Here is a 15,961-nt window from a genome sequence, read left to right on the forward strand (position 1 = left end):
TGTCCTTTGACCTTTATATATACAGCGTTGCTCAGTTGCATCTGCTCCAATTGATGAAACAAACAATAAACCAAGGTGGAGGAAGGTCACTGGAGGCTGTTTTCTAGTACACACACACACACACACACACACACACACACACACACACACACTTTTGTAACAGATAAAGCAAAATGATTTGATGAACTAGACGTACTAGTTCCTCATAGACAGACTGGTCAGTGTTGCAAATTCCCTAATCCTGAGTCCTTGATTGGGGTCTGGGGGGATGACTACAAGGTAAATATTTTTCGATCACCTCGTTAGAATAGGTCAGAGGCCTTTTTAATACATTCCCATTGTCTTCAAACTCTGCCTTTTCACAGATTGGTATTGACGTCTCCATGTCAACAGACAGAATGGGGCAGGGCACTGAAGCCCCAGTGCGTACTCGACAGCACAGATGCTGAACTGGTGAGCAGACCCACGATGATCGCCATGTTCCTCACGTTTAACACTGGTGAACTCATACTTGGCTACAGTACTTCCATTAGCAGTGTAGGGTCTGTCCCAGGATTTCAAAATGAATTCATTGAATAAGCAAATGATAAGAGCTGGCCTTGTGCTTTCCAGTGTCAGCTGCCTCAGATCTTCACGATGGGGAGGGGAGAGGCACGGGGGGCAGCTAGAAAGCTGGATAAAGACCGCACCCGCTGTCCTGGATGGAGGTGTCTTTAGGAAGAAGAGCACGCACACCACATTTAGAGCCCAGCGCAATGCCTCCATCTGCAGCGGCTCTGGCCTTGGAGACCTCAGTGTAAGTTCTGCCCTGAACCTGAAGCATTTCAGCTTTATTCTGCCGCACTACAACCAGTGACCTAATTTCCTGGGGAAGCCCAAATGAAAGGTTTGGATAACAAACAGATTAGAAGTCTGGCCTCTTTATAGAAATAGCTGAAAACCAGAATGTGCAACAGAGCTTAAAACAAAGAAAAGGAAACACACTGTAGTCTGCAGGGGGCCCAGAAGTCTCCCACAGATGTCAGACTTCTCCCAAGTAGAGCCCATCGGAAAGGCATCGACGGTGATTAAAACACAGAGTAGTGACAAAAGACACTCTGGGGATCATCTACCAGAACCAGCCTGTCCCTGCTACAGAACCCTGAGACAGAGTCCAGAATGTGGGCCCTAATATTCTGTATCTCCGTCCCGCCCACCTCCACACCAAGGCTCTCAGCACCGTCTCATTTGTTCTGTCCTCCAGTGCTCCTGAGGCGCATGTCTGTTCTTTCTGTACCAGGTATATGGGTTGTCTCTGTTTCTCCACCATGGGGCTCTCGCTTCCATCTGGGGACTTCGCCCCTGCTGCCCTCACTGCCTCTCCTCTTGGTCGCCCCTCCCCTTTACTCATGCTCAGGATCCTGGCTTGAAATGTCCTTTCTTCAGAGGAGCCTCCCCTGACCTCTTGGTTTTCAGATATGTTCCCATTATCCCCAAACTTCCTCCTCAGAGAGAGTTTTGATATTGTTGCTTCTGTTTGATCAATGCCAGTCTCTCCCATCTGGCGATAAACTCCATCAGGGCACCAAACACGCCTGCCTTGCTCATCTCCAAGCAGAGTGCTTGGCATGCACTAGAGAGCCTGGAGTAGTGTGACCTTCATCAGAATGGATCAATGAGAGAGTGATACCAGCCACACTTTACAAGGGAGGAAAGACACCAGAGGAGAGAGTCACTCTTCAAGATCATGACCCATTAGCGAAAGTGCTGACCCTTGAACTCAGGACTGCTCCCTCTCCGCTGGCTCATTCCACCCCTGTACAGCCATTTCTCGAGTCCTGGTGCTGTTACTCGGTGAGTGTATTCTAGGCTCAGCTCCTAGTGGTAACTGAAACTCCTGATGGCTGCCACCCACACACGACACCCATAACCAGCATCATTATGACTCTAGCACCCATGGCCCAAGCCCCCTCATGGCAGATCCCTCGGCACCCCTCGAGGCAGGTCCTCTCGTACCCTGCAATTACTCCCACTCTCCCAGGAGCCAGAAGGGTAGGAATGGGGATAATTATTGAGAAGGTGACAGCTCTTCTTCATGACCAAGAATATCTCCCACCTCCTGGAGGCATTTCTGCCTTAAGTGCATTTTCTCTCACAAACACAGAGCTGTTGACTTGACTCCATTGTTTAACTCCTTCAGTATCCTTGGGAAGTTGGGGGTAAAGTTCCTAACTCCTGGCTGGGAACTCCCTGAGGGCAGGGCCTTTGTCTTTGTTGCTCCTTCCTGCCCCACCAGCTGTTGGAGCACTACTGGACACATGCTAGGCCTCAGAAGATACAGGTGGTATGTGAACAAAGAGAGAGCTGTCTCTCCAGGAATTTACTACACTTGTATCTTACAGGGACAGCTTGAAGCCTATCATACAGGTCAGACAATCAAGGTCCAGAGAGGCAAGAGGTCTGTCTATGGTAAACAAATTAGTAAGCAATAGTGCCAGGACCGAGTCTGAAGCAATCTAGGTCAAAGTACCAAAGTGGGGAAGAGAAGGATTTAGAATTGAAGCAGGAAGGCAAAAAGATGCTGATTGCTCCGTGGTGCACAGATGGTAATGTAGGTGTGAGGGCAGGTTCAGCACCGGGAGGTTGAGAAGGTGGAAGGAACACTGCACAGCAGACTTTCAACCCAAGTGCAAACTTTACATCCCAGTGGTGGTTGGTGTGCCAAGACCGGCAATACAGGGTCCTGAAGCAGGAATCACTCAGGATCGCGGAGGGTATTGATGCTCATGGGGAGTCACAGGGACCAGACCTGGATATCAGCCCGGGTCTCAGTACTGTGGAGGAAGGTGGAGAGAGCCTGGAGGGAATCCCAGGCCAGATTTTTTTTTTTCGTCCTGCACACAGATTCACAGAGGTCTCTGCCTTTCTCTAGGTGTATCCCCATATATACGATGAGGACTGTGGTTTTCCAGTTTAAAGCAGCATCCTCCCCCATCTAACACCCGAATGATGATATGTTCAAGGAAGCAGTTAAGAGTCCCAGAGTGTTTGAAATGGCCTCTTCCCAACGTGCCCAGTTTCTGCTGAATAGCTATGGGCCAGCAGGTCTCAGCTGGGTATGACTTCACCCTCTTCCCTATCCCCTAGGATGTTAGGCAGTATCTGAGACACTTTTTTTTTTTTTTTTTTTTTTTTTTTTTTTTTTTTTTTTAGTTTTTCGAGACAGGGTTTCTCTGTGGCTTTGGAACCTGTCCTGGAACTAGCTCTGTAGACCAGGCTGGTCTCGAATTCACAGAGATCCGCCTGCCTCTGCCTCCCGAGTGCTGGGATTAAAGGCGTGCGCCACCATCGCCCGGCCTGAGACACTTTTGATTGTCACAATGGAGAGTGCACATTACTGGCACCTTGTGGGTGTGGACCGGGGATGCTACTAAATACCCTACAGTGTACAAGACAATTCTTACACCGAGGAGTTATCTAGTGACTCAGCCAACACCCTCGATATTCTCAGTGTCATTCATAATTTAATCTTTTCCTTTCTCAGTCCCCACAGACTCTTGTACTTTGCTTGTACTTGGTTCCTCCTGGCTTGTCTAAGAATTGTTAGTCTTCTCCCTGCTTCTGAGCCCTAAGGCTGACCCCGCTGTACTCATCCTCTCATGTAACAATATTAGGAGGATGGGGGGGGGGATTGGAGAAATGATTGCATTGTGAGAGCATAATTTCCAATACACTTATGACATAGGCCTCAGGGACCACCTTGTCCCCTTCACCATGTCAAGATACAGCAAGAAGCTAGTACTGCTATGAAAGTAAGCCATCACCAGACGGTAAATCTGTGGGCGCTTTGATCTTGGACTTGCCAGCCTCCAGACCGCTGAGCTGAGCAGGACACGTCTGTCATTGATGAGCCACCGTCTATGTTAGTTTGTTTTGCAGCCTGACAGACCGCGGGATCAACGGTTAGGTTTTTTTTTCTTTAATTTATTTATTTATTAAGGATTTCTGCCTCCTCCCCGCCACCGCCTCCCATTTCCCTCCCCCTCCCCCGATCAAGTCCCCCTCCCTCATCTGCTTGAAGAGCAATCAGGGTTCCCTGACCTGTGGGAAGCCCAAGGACCGCCCACCTCTATCCAGGTCTAGTAAGGTGAGCATCCAAACTGCCTAGGCTCCCCCAAAGCCAGTACGTGCAGTAGGATCAAAAACCCACTGCGATTGTTCTTGAGTTCTCAGTATTCCTCATTGTCTGCTATGAACATGGGATGTACTCACTCATATTTGGTTTCTAGCCATAAATAAAGGACATTGAGCTTATAATTCATGTTCCTAGAGAAGCTAAATAAGAAGGTGAATCCAAAGACAAACACATAGGCATCCTCCTGAATATTAACCTTCATCAGGCGATGAAAGGAGACAAAGACAGAGACCCACATTGGAGCACCGGACAGAAATCTCAAGGTCCAAATCAGGAGCAGAAGGAGAGGGAGCACGAGCAAGGAAATCAGGACCGCGAGGGGTGCACCCACACACTGAGACAATGGGGATGTTCTATCGGGAACTCACCAAGGCCAGCTGGCCTGGGTCTGAAAAAGCATGGGATAAAACGGTTAGGTTTTGAATCTCAAATGTTATACCATGGGCTCACACTGGGAATGCTGGTTTCTCAGCCGGGTGCTGTGGGAGGCCGAGGCACCTTCAGGAGGTGGGGCCTGGCTGGCAGAAGTAGGTCACGACAAGTGGGCCTTTGAAAGTCAGAGCCTGAAGCCTGGTTCAGGTCCTGCTTGCCCCCTGCTTCCTCCTTCACCATGATATAAATAGCCTACACCACAAAGTCCATGGCCATGAACCCTTCCTTGTTGTGATGGACTAAAAATCCTTTGAGCGAAAAGAAATCTTTTCTCTCTTTAAGTTGTTCTTGTTGGGCACGTTGCTAACAGTGATATAAAGAGACATGAGCACCCCAGGTACCAGTCGCTCACCAAGAGGTTTGCTCTTGGCCCTTCCGTAGGGGAACTTCCTTGGCATGATAGCTTGCCTTAACATCCTTTATCATGGTTGACAGTCATTTGTGGGATTATTGAGTAATACCTAGTTCCTGCCTTGGGCTATAGTATTGTGATGAGACAGAGCTTTCACATGTTAGGGGCCCCAGATGCAATTGCTAACGTGAAGTTAGTTTGGCAGCATAGACGGTGGCTTTGTTCAAGTTCTAGATGCAAGGCTTGGTGCCTTGGTGAGAAGGCCTCACTCAGATGAGAAGCTGAAGTGATTGTGTCAAACCAGTGGGGTGGGAGGGGACTGGGAAGGTCTTTCAGAAGAGCAGAGCCAAGAGCACTGTGATGTAGTGGGATCAGGGGCTGGACCGAGGGCAGAGGGATGAGTGGAATCTGAAGGTAACTGGGTGTCTGAAGCAGGAATCCAGGGCTAGCCAGGAAGGGAAGCCACTGTGCCTTTCACCCTGGGAGCCCCGAGGAATGGCCCACTAGGATACTCTGAGATGTGGCGAGTTGAAATGGGATGGAACAGGACAGGTAGAAACTGTGTGAACTCAGTAGCCTGGGAATCCCCCCTCCCCCACCTGCCCCTCTGACCCCTTGGCCTTGTCCAGCTCAACCTCCCACCCCCACGTGGAGTCAGAAGAATTTGCTCAGAGGATTGCCAGGGAAGCAGGCCAGTGGAGCAGCCGGTGGAGGCACACGGGGATGGAAGGCAGATTACATGTCACCTCATATTAATCATTCCGGCAACTTCCCTCATCCACCCAGAGAGGAGAGAATTAATTGCAATCCTGAAAGCAAGCCAACAGCAGCGATAACACTGAAGAGGAAGGAGGCGATCTCTTTTCTAGCCACGAGCCTACCAGAATGCCTTCGAGGGTCAGATTTGCTTACCTGTGAGATACATCTCCTCCCCCTCGGTGAACATCTGGTGGCAGCGCACACATCTGGCACAGGTGGGGTGGTAGTGTTTCCCTCCTGCCTGTGGAAATCAGGATACGGAGCAGAACATCAGAACTGAGGCCACTGTCCAGTAGGGGTTGGTGGGTGAACACTTTTTGGGAACATTGGTGGGTTTGGTGTCTCTCTCCAGGGCTCTGTGGTCGGTTGGGAGGCTGCCCGGGGGCAACCACAACCATATGAGAGTCTACCCAGATAGCCTGGTGGTTTCTTCATGGATCTTGATGGAAGCTCAGGGGATTTTCCTAGACATGGGCAGGGCAATCAGAGAACACTATTCCCCATCTCCTCCTTGCCCATGAGGAAGTGTTGATTTGAGGACTGCCAGCATGTTCCTGAGTATGGGGGTCCTTAACACTAATGATATTGACAATGATTGTAAGTACTACCATGTGAACTTGAGGCTCAATAACATTGTCTCGGAATAAGGAAGGAGGAGAGATGGATAGGTCGATAGATAGATCCTTTCCAATCCTGTTTTTGAGGTCTGATTTCACCAAGGCAAATGTACCAGTGTCTACCCATGCATCTGTAGCATTATTTAAAACACACTCGTGTAAGAATGAGAACAAGCATGAGGCTTAGAGTCTTTACAAACAAGAAAATCTGGCTAGGACGATATTCATTTTGGGCTGCCTTCAATTGGCAAACGGCTCTGTTTCTCCTGTTATGTTGTACCAGTTGTCTGTTAAGTGAGTCAACTTAAAGACAGATTAAAGGATTAGGTAAGGCTGAGTGTATAAGGTTTACAAACATGGCAAAAATTATGAGCACAGCTTAAGGAGGACAGATTTTTTTTTAATGGGTTCAGTGCATAAATTATGTAACGTGAGAAGCGGGACCAGCTGGGGCGCTCCTAACGCCTAGGTTAGAATGCTGTACCTGGATCTCTCAGCCTGAGCCTGGCCTATCTAACCTGGATTTAGTAAACACATTCCTTTTTCTCACTTTCCTTCCTGACCAATATTTCATTTAAAAATGGAAATGAGTGCAAATCTTTTTTTTTGGAGAACGTTGTGTTTAAGGTCTCCCTGGAAACAGGGAGCAAGGTCACCCCCTGACCCTACCCCCATCTCACTTCTGCATTAGGTACTAGAATCTCATTCCAGAAGACCTGATGTGCAAGGGCCCTTTAGTGACACATCTAGAATTTGCATATGGGAGGAGGAGCACAGAGCCTTGGATGGAAGGTGAAGCATGATTTGAATGAATTCATTTTCGGGGAGGGATGAGGTAAATGGATGACTGTGGGCGGTCATGAAACCCCCTTCTCTAAGCCAGCACTTAGTCTGATGTTAGTTCTAAAATCACAACCACGTAAAGAAATCTTATCTGCAAACCATCTTAGGGGTGGGGTTCTTGGGATGGGCTTGTCTGTTTAGGAGAAACTCTTTTATCTCAGAACTTAGCAAGAATGTGAAAAGGGCAGATTCCTACAAAAGAAAAATAATTTTCAATGTCCCCTTTCTCCATTCTTGGTTGTTTCTGTGACTCCCACCAGTGAGAAAATGGTCGTTGTTGTTGAGTAAGCTGTGTTCAAACTTCAGGAAGAGCCTGCTATTTTCCCAAGCAAGGAAGTTGTGGGACCGATCCCCCTGCACCATGACAAGGATAATCAGCGTAATTAGTAGCCTCTTCCTACAGTGTCTCCTTATCATTTCAATTATAGGGCCTGTTTTGGGCCCTGATTTTTCCCTCCATCATGGCAACAGTGGCTCCGCAATACTGAATGCACATCTTCTTAAATGTCACACCCGCCACCCTGCCCCAGCTGAAAAGAGACTTCAGGCCTGTCTCAGCAGCCTTGGTCCTGGATGGCTTAGAAAACAATGGGGTAGATGGGAGGCTGCCAGGGCAGCCTTCGCCCAGCATAAGAGAACAAAGGCAGAGAGATGCAACGAGCCATTTTACACACTAACCAACTGAAGCCAAGAAGGCAGTGAGGAAAAGCAGCAAAGAGTTGGTAGCCCTAAGGAGGTCATATTAGAGAGCACTGAGCATGGCAGTCGAGGTCTGAAGTGGGGCAAGAGCAAGCTGTGGGTCTTTTTGCTGAGGACATAGGAGGAATGGGACTGACACTCCGCCGTTCTGTCCCCAGAGAAGGAAGGAGTCACGAGATGGCCTCAGAAGAGAATGGGAATGTTGGGATGAGAAGACAAGAAAGTTTGAAGTGTCTGCAGTATCCTGGAAATATGCTGGCCCTGTACTGGCGGTTACTGCCTAGCCAGCATCCTTGCCCATCTTCCAGAAATAGCACTAAGCTTGGGTCAGCTGGACCTCCCGCTATCAAGCCGTATGGTTATATTGTGTGAGCCCCACCAATGAGCTGATTCCAACTCTATGGGGACAGTGAGATCAGGGAAGGGTTCGAAGTTATCCAGAGAGCCCCCAGATGTTTGCTGAACCATTAAGAAAGAACATTTTGTTAACCAGTTACATATGGATGTAGCTATATCCATATGATAGGATATAAGCCTAAGCAACTGGTGTCCAAAACCCCAAGCGCAAAGCAGAATCCTCTTCAGAATAAAGGCAATGCAGAAAAATGTGGAGCCAAGATGGTCAAAGATTCAAGGTATCTTAATCAGCCTCATTCTCCAGCTAAGCCTAAAGCCAGAATGATGCCCACATTCTTATTATGGGAATGGACACTTGTCCTTTTCAGTCCCCCTGATTTGAGACTGGCTTCTGCCTTCCAACTAAACAAAGTCCTGCTTAACATACTCATTAGGAAAGAAATGACAGTCTACGCTATTGACAAAGACTCGCTTAAGGTTTCGTGGCTAGACATGGTAAAATTAGAATTCAAATCCATGATTTTTTTTCTCCCGACCCCTGGGTATCTGAGAGCCTTAGGCACCACTGTGGGATCCAGGAGGCTGGAGTCCCAGACTCCATCTCTGCCTCTGACCTTGGAAAGGTACCACTAGTCTTGGGTCTCCTTTTTTTTTTTTTTGTTTTTTTTCATCTGTAAAACAAGGAAGCTGGGAGAGCTGATTGCTAAATGTCTTTTCCAGCGCAAAGGGAGTGGGGGAAAAGTCAGTAACACGCTGAGGGAGCTAGTATGAACGGGGTCAGTGGGAATCTAGTCACAGCTGCCTTGAAAGGAGAGACAGCCACACTGGGAAACAAAAGGCGGCCACTAGAAAACCTTGCTAGCTGCAGCCTAGTGTGCATCAATTTCTTCTCTTGAATCCAGCTTTAGTGGCCTTCCCCCCATTGACTTCACAACTTGCTAATGCTTCTTCCTCCGTTATGCAGAAGCAGTCAGCAATGACTATTTAAGGCAAAATTTCACCACACGCACCAGCCTTTCCCAGCCCCCTCATCCCTTAACTTCTCTACATTTTGACCAAGAGTCCAACTGACCCGCCATGTTTCCTGAAGCTCCATCTTTTACGCTGTTTCTCAGTTTCTCTCTCTTACCCTGTGTGCTCAAGCACATGCAGATCTACACATGTGTGTTGGTTCACGTGCATGCACGTCCTTGGGAAGGCCAGAGGAGAGTCTTTTAAAAATATTTTTATTTTAGGTGCATGACTTCTTTGCCTTCATGCATATCTATCTGTGTATCATTTTCATGCCTGGTGCCCACACAGGCCAGCACAAGGCACCAGATCCCCTGGAACTGGAGTCACAGATGGTTGTGAGTTGCCATCTGAGTACTGGGAATCAAACCTGGATCCTCTGGAAGAACAGCCTGTACGAGCCATCCCGCCAATCCCTTCACCTTGATTTTGGAGATAGGGTCTTTCCTTAGCTTGAAACTTGCCAAGTAGGCTTGGCTGGCTGATCAGTAAGCCCAGGGATGTGCCTGTCCTTGCTTTCCCAGCATGGGGACCGCAAGTGTGAACTACTGCTCCTGACTTTTTCATACGTGTTCCGGAGATCTCAGGCCCTGTGTTTCAAAGGCAAACACTTTACCAACTGAGCCAGTTCCTCGACCCTCCTCCTAGTTCCTTGATTATCTCTCTTCTGATAACAACTCCACGTCTTTGTGCCACCCGCAGGCAGCCATTTCCCAAGGCTGGTGGTAGCCCTTTCCCGGTCTGCCAATCTCTCTCCTCTGTCTTGGAAAGCCTGACTATTCTCATACTATCATTCAATCCTGAGTGCTAGGATTCTCCAGGTTTAGGCTTTGTTTCTGGGCTCTGATCTACCTTCCTGTCTATCCTCTTGAAACCTTCCTGGGATTTCCGTCACATCCCATCTCAAATGCTCACCACGATTCTGCCTGGATTACCTGGCTTCTTTTCCACCTCTAGTTCCACAGATGCCATACTAAGGTTCTCGTCACCCAGACTCAACACTTTGACACAACTTTGGCTTCTTCCTCAGTCCCCAAATTCTCAAGTTGTCCACAGTGGCTGAGATACTGAATTTCAGCTTCCATGGAGCTGGAGACCAAGGTGGTTGCCCTTGGTTGCAGGGGCTCCCTGGTAGCATCTCTTCCGGTTTCCTGTGAGCACCATGCTACCTTCTCTGAGGTGCAGCTCTAACCAGGTCATTCCGGCTCAGTCTCTCCACAACTCCCCGGTGCCCAGTGAATCATCCATAGACTCTTTATTCTTGTGCCTCGCACCCCTGGATTCCTGGGCCCAGCGACCTTTCCTGTGCGCTTCCGTTCCCTCTGCTCAGCCCTCTTCACTAGTCCTTAGAGATGCCTAGTCATTTAGTAATTTACTGCATTGGATTATCTGATTCTCTCCGACTACCTATAGTTAATTTTCCGTATCACATTCAGTGCAGGTTTCAAGAACAGGCCATCTTATCACACAGCTCCTTTTTAACGTTCTCCAAAGGTTCTCCCCTTACACTTACTATAAAACAAGATGGACACAGTCCCAGGAAATAGGCCCTCTGTGACACGCTCTGTATTCCCACCCTCTATTTTCAAGGCCATGTTGGTCTTTCTCCCTGTCCTGTCTGCTGGCTTTGCTTACACTGACCTCTGGTCCTCAGAGCTCTGCTTCAGTGCACCTTCTCACACAGCCCTGTCTCGACTGCTGTGCTTGTCTGCTGGACCCGCACGGGACCGTAGAATCCTTTGCAACTTGGTCCTCATGGTAACCACAAGCAACTGGCAGTGCTAATAATTCTGCCTACAGTGGCTGAGCCAGCCTGCCACTCCTTAGCCACTATCAGATGCAAAGTGGAGGCCTACAGAGACGAATTAACAGTAGACACATGCCACAACTCAATTGTCCCTATCCTTAGGGCATTATTTTCCCTTTACACTGAACCCTTCAAGGTAGGTGGTCCCAAAATATGGGCAGGTAGCAGCTAGCCCCACAGGGTGTGGAAAGAAAGGATAGGAAGGTCAACGACTCAGCAAGGGACTGTAGGTTGTCTGTCACTGGCAGAGAGAGCAGTGCGTCAGAGGCTGGGGAGAGCTGTTGCCATGGCGATGGACCAGCCAAAGAAGGGCTTAGAGAGCAAGCTGCTAGACAAAGCTGGTTCTTAAATGCGCACATTACCAAACAGTTAAAACATAAAAAGGGCTTCCATCCCGAGGTAGAGTCAGGAGGAAAATCCTAATTGGTACTCCTTAGAAATCTGTCTGAGTCTGAATCCAAAGAAGCAGCCGATTTCCCCGCCACAGCGGTTTTTGAACCAAGAATTATCCTGTCCACATTCTATTTTGGGGGTTCTCATATCTTGGCAAGGCTATCTGGTCAGGGCCATGCCGTGAGCTAACTCTGGGAGGCTTAAGCAATGGGGTGACTTTCTCTTCTGCGGTGATGACTCTTTGAAGTCACAGGTCATCCTGCTCACACGTGGTGACTCAGCCTCACTTACCTCCAAGACCCTGCCACTGATGTACCGGTCACATGTCTCACATTTAATGCCGAACTGGGAGTGGTAGTCAGCCTCGCAATATGGAACACCATCCCTACAAGAGGAAGTTGACGGGAAGTGAGTAGAGCGGGGAGGGTGTCCTGGGTCAGGACCTGGTCTGCGGTGAGGGGCCAAGACTGGGAGCTTCGGAATGCTTTTCACAATTAAACTGCCTCTCAGATCTACAGGGAAAGAAAAGCCATGGGAATCTGCATTGGGTGAGGTCCCTAGGCACTGATGGAGCCACTGCTCTGGGCTGTCGTTTTGGGTGGCCTTTTATTTTTTTCCCTTCCCCTCCCCCATGAGTTATCCAGACCCACCTGCTTCTCTTTCCCCAAAGGACTCTTTTGAAAAATTATTCAAGACACGCTTTATTTCCTGTAGAAAATAAAATGCTTGCACATACATGGCACAGCATTCTCAAACCATAAGGGACATGTCTCCCTTTTCCTTTTAGCCCATCCTGGTTTCCCTTCTAGGGAGTTCATTCTCTTTCCACTTTTACATATGAGTTCCAGGAATCAGCTTTTGGATTGAACTCAGGTGCTCGTCCTGTGATAAGTGTTTTTCTTCACCGATAAAGGCTCTCACCAGCCTTGCTATGGCCTGCTACACTGTTCTCTACGGCTAATAGCTGGCATTTCTTGCTTTGATAGTGATTGATGCACACGGATCATGTCATTTACTGGTTATGGCAGCCCAGGGAAGTTGGTCCTATTCATTTTCCAGTGTGTTGAAGGAACAAGCCCATGTGTGGAATAGGTAAGTAACTTCCCCAGGTCACCCAGGATCTGTTTACACTTGAGGCTCAAACTCAGGTGGTCTGATTTCTCCCCACATTTTCATGAGATGGGCTCAGTATATGCTAGGGTTCAGTCAGTGCCTGCCTGGCTCACTGTCTACTCAGGAAAGGCAGCAATCACCACGGTGGCTGTGAGAGTCCTCAAGGAGACAGTTGCCCACTTTTGGGGGTAGGGTAACATGGCTCAGACTCAGATAGGCCTAACGAGCAGGCAGGCTATTTCTCTGTCTCCACCTGGAGCTCTTCATGGGAGCGAGGTGTTAGCATTGCCTGAAGTTAAAGTAGCTGTTGTCTGTGAGCCATGAAACCTCCCTGACTCTTTCAATTTCCCTGACCTCTAACCACGTTTCTTACTCTGTGGATGTAAGCGTGGATAACTGCAAAGAAAAAAAAATTTCTATCTGGGTAAAGATGCTGATACAACTTCACTCAGATTTTTGGGTTGGGGATGCCTTAGAGAATTGGAAATCTACATGATTATAAACAGAGGCAGATGGGAAAGAGCACATTTACTGTGTCCTTATTAGATATGGAACACAGAGCTTTGGAACATAACATCTTATTAACCCTGTTTTCACAAATGAGCACAGTAAGACTTGGAGCTGCTGAGTCCTTGGCCAAGGTCCCCTAGGCAGAAGGATTTCTGCCTTGAGCAACTATAATAGTTTCATGGCTCTCCTACCACTTGGCTGCAGCAGGTGAGGGGCCCAGAGCCAGACTGCCGATGCCCAGGGAGGCTGGCAGTCTAGGCTGGGGCTCCAGAGTTCTGCACAAGCCCTCACTGCCCCAGAAAGTTCTAACTTAGAACCAATGACTCTTGGCTGGTGACTTCCCACAGACATTCCTTACCCAGCATGCTTAGAGAGGAATGTCTGCCATCTACTGAGATGGCATCGAGGGCTCTCAGTGACTTGCTCAGCTCACCTCTGCAGCCTGGCACTCTGCTTCGCCTGTGTATACACACTTGAGTTCCCAAAGAGGAGGGAAGTGTTTAACCCACGCCCACCCTACTGCCCTGGATGGGCTGGGATTTTGTCTCCAAGCTTGTCTTTGTGTTTCGAATCTTACTCACTCTTTCAAGGCCCAGCTCAAACCTTCCACAAGGCTCAGACTCCTGATGCCACTTGCAGCTGGTTAGAAGGGACGCTTCCTTTCTCAGACTATCAATAGTCTGAGAAATCATACCCCCTTTGCACCTTGGGCACAGGTGGGTATGTCTGGCCAGCAGCTATTTCCTCTTCCTGAACTTTTTCTTTGTAAGCAACTCTTTCTTATCCAGCTTTCTAAGTGTCAACAAAGGGCTGCCTTAGAGGTTGGGCCCTTCCGCCCTCCTGGTTTGTATTTGAGAGGGAACAGTGAAGTAAGGCAGCTAACCCAGAGGGAGTCACTAGACTTCTGTGGCAGTTTTTATAGAAAGGCCTCTCTCTTCACTAGACCTGCTGAACTGATGATCAAAACCCAGGCACTGTTGGTGATTTTCTTTGCTACATCATCGACCCGGGGACAAATCTAATGGAGAGGAAAGCAGAGGAGGGAGGGAAGGATGGAGAGAGAAAGGGAGTAGGGGAGGAGAGAGACTCTGTAGTGCTGAAGACATCTTTAAGAAGCTAATACACCTGTAGTAGACCTTCCCATGTCTGAGTCAAACAACTCCAATTGTTGCTTTCCAATGTGTTGTGTGGGGCTTTTGGTCACTCATGACTGACACTTATTATCCACAGGCTCTTCCCACAGACCCCTGGTGTCCCAATTCTTCCTGTCCACAGCTTGTCTCCCTTGGTGAATGTGTCTCCATAGAAAACACAAGCTCACATCTCCTGGCTTCGAGCCAGTCATGGGACAGAGGGGGTATCTGGGATCAGAAAGTGTCAAAGTGCTAGGGTCGTTGCTCACAGTTGCCTTCAGGGATTTGAATATATTTTGTGTCGTCACCAGTGCTGAAGCCTGAAGAGAGCTTGTCCGAAGTTGCTATGTGTAAGTCCCCGCGGCTGAGTCCTCTTACCTGATAATTTTATTTCTCTACCATCTCTGTTAAACCCATGCAATAACTGTGTCAACTTGAGGTCAGACATTGTGTTAAATGCTGGGGATCAGTAGTAACTATATCAAAGTCCCCAACCAGGGAGGGACAGAGAGTAGAACTGTCACTGTGCACATTGCTTACTCCTTTGAGTATCAGTGCCATGAGAGCTTTGTTTGTTTTGTTTTTATTTTTGAGTTGGGGGGATCTCCATTATAGCTCTGGCTGTCCTGGAACTCACTGTGTATACTAGGCTGACCTTGAACTCACAGAGATCCACCTGTCTCAGCCTCTTAGTGCTAGGATCAAAGGTGTGTACCATGCCTCCCATTGGAGGTTTAATGTCCTAGTCCATCCAAAGCCATCTGTTAGTTCTTTGTGCATAGTGATAGCTCAGTCAATGGTGAGCCATTTAAGGCATGCACATGAAGATGTATAATTATAAATGGTGGTAGCCTGTGTAAGAAACTGGGCAGCCTGAGGGTAGGAATGGAAGAACAGAGGTGGGAAGTGATGGAGTGGAGTCATCTCTGAGTTGGAGGCATACAGAAGGAAGGGAAGGAGCCACAGGTGAGGACCACCAGTGCATCATGGGAGAGGAAACAACATGGGAAGGCCTAAGGTAGAAAGAGGCTAGGAGTGTGGCCATGTGGCTTGTGTGGCTTCCAATGGATGTGATGAAGGGTGATGCTGGAGATTCAGGAGAGGACAGTGGGTCAGGTCTTGTAGGCTGCAGAGGCCCAGGTATTCTTCGGGAGAGGGGGAGATGGAGCCATACTCACTTGCTAATGTACTCCCCAGTGAGGATGACACTACAGGTCTGGCATTTGAAACAGCTGACATGCCACTGCTTGTCCAGTGCTAGGAGTGACTGGCCATGCTTAATCTCCTCTTTGCACCCAGCACAGTCTGCAAAGACAAAAGTAGGACATCTTGGGTCCCTTCAACTTTCTGCCATCATCCCATGCCATGGGAACCCAGCCCCGGATGCCATTTCCCCCCCACTCTGGTGCTGCCAGTACCCAGAGACCTTACTAGACAAGAGAAAGTGTTGCCAGAGCTCTGGCCTGTGGGAAAGGACCACAGAACGAGGAGGAAGGAACAAGCACCCCCACTGCTCACCATGACCACTATTATGACCACTATTCATCCAAGCTCGTTCTCCCTGCTGTCACCCCATTGCCGGCCATACTTGCACTACCGAGAAGCCGGTGCATGCTCCATTGCAGCCCCCATCTAATTTCACCATGATCTCTGCATGGTGGAATTTGAGAGCCCTGTTTCTGGAGATAGGCTGCATCTTTCCATTCCTCTTTAAGTAAGGACCACGCGGTGCCTCCTCTTCTTGGTCAACTTGACTGGATT

The 15,961-nt window shown here is 48.6% G+C and overlaps 1 protein-coding gene across 8 annotated transcripts in view; it reads right to left on the reverse strand.

Moving 5' to 3' along the window:
* Positions 1 to 15,961, reverse strand: part of LOC121445289 (actin-binding LIM protein 3) — a 119,705-nt gene that overhangs the window by 35,111 nt on the left and 68,633 nt on the right. For all 8 annotated transcript variants that reach the window (XM_041647335.1, XM_041647336.1, XM_041647338.1 and 5 more), the window contains 3 exons: positions 15,379 to 15,505; positions 11,736 to 11,829; positions 5,871 to 5,958 (listed from right to left, as the gene is read on the reverse strand). In XM_041647335.1, the coding sequence (XP_041503269.1) occupies positions 5,871 to 5,958; positions 11,736 to 11,829; positions 15,379 to 15,505 (309 nt within the window). The remainder of the gene's footprint in view (positions 1 to 5,870; positions 5,959 to 11,735; positions 11,830 to 15,378; positions 15,506 to 15,961) is intronic.

This window comes from Microtus oregoni, unplaced genomic scaffold (assembly GCF_018167655.1).
Source record: "Microtus oregoni isolate MIOR12 unplaced genomic scaffold, Mior012 000172F_ref0000184, whole genome shotgun sequence".
NCBI lineage: Eukaryota > Metazoa > Chordata > Mammalia > Rodentia > Cricetidae > Microtus > Microtus oregoni.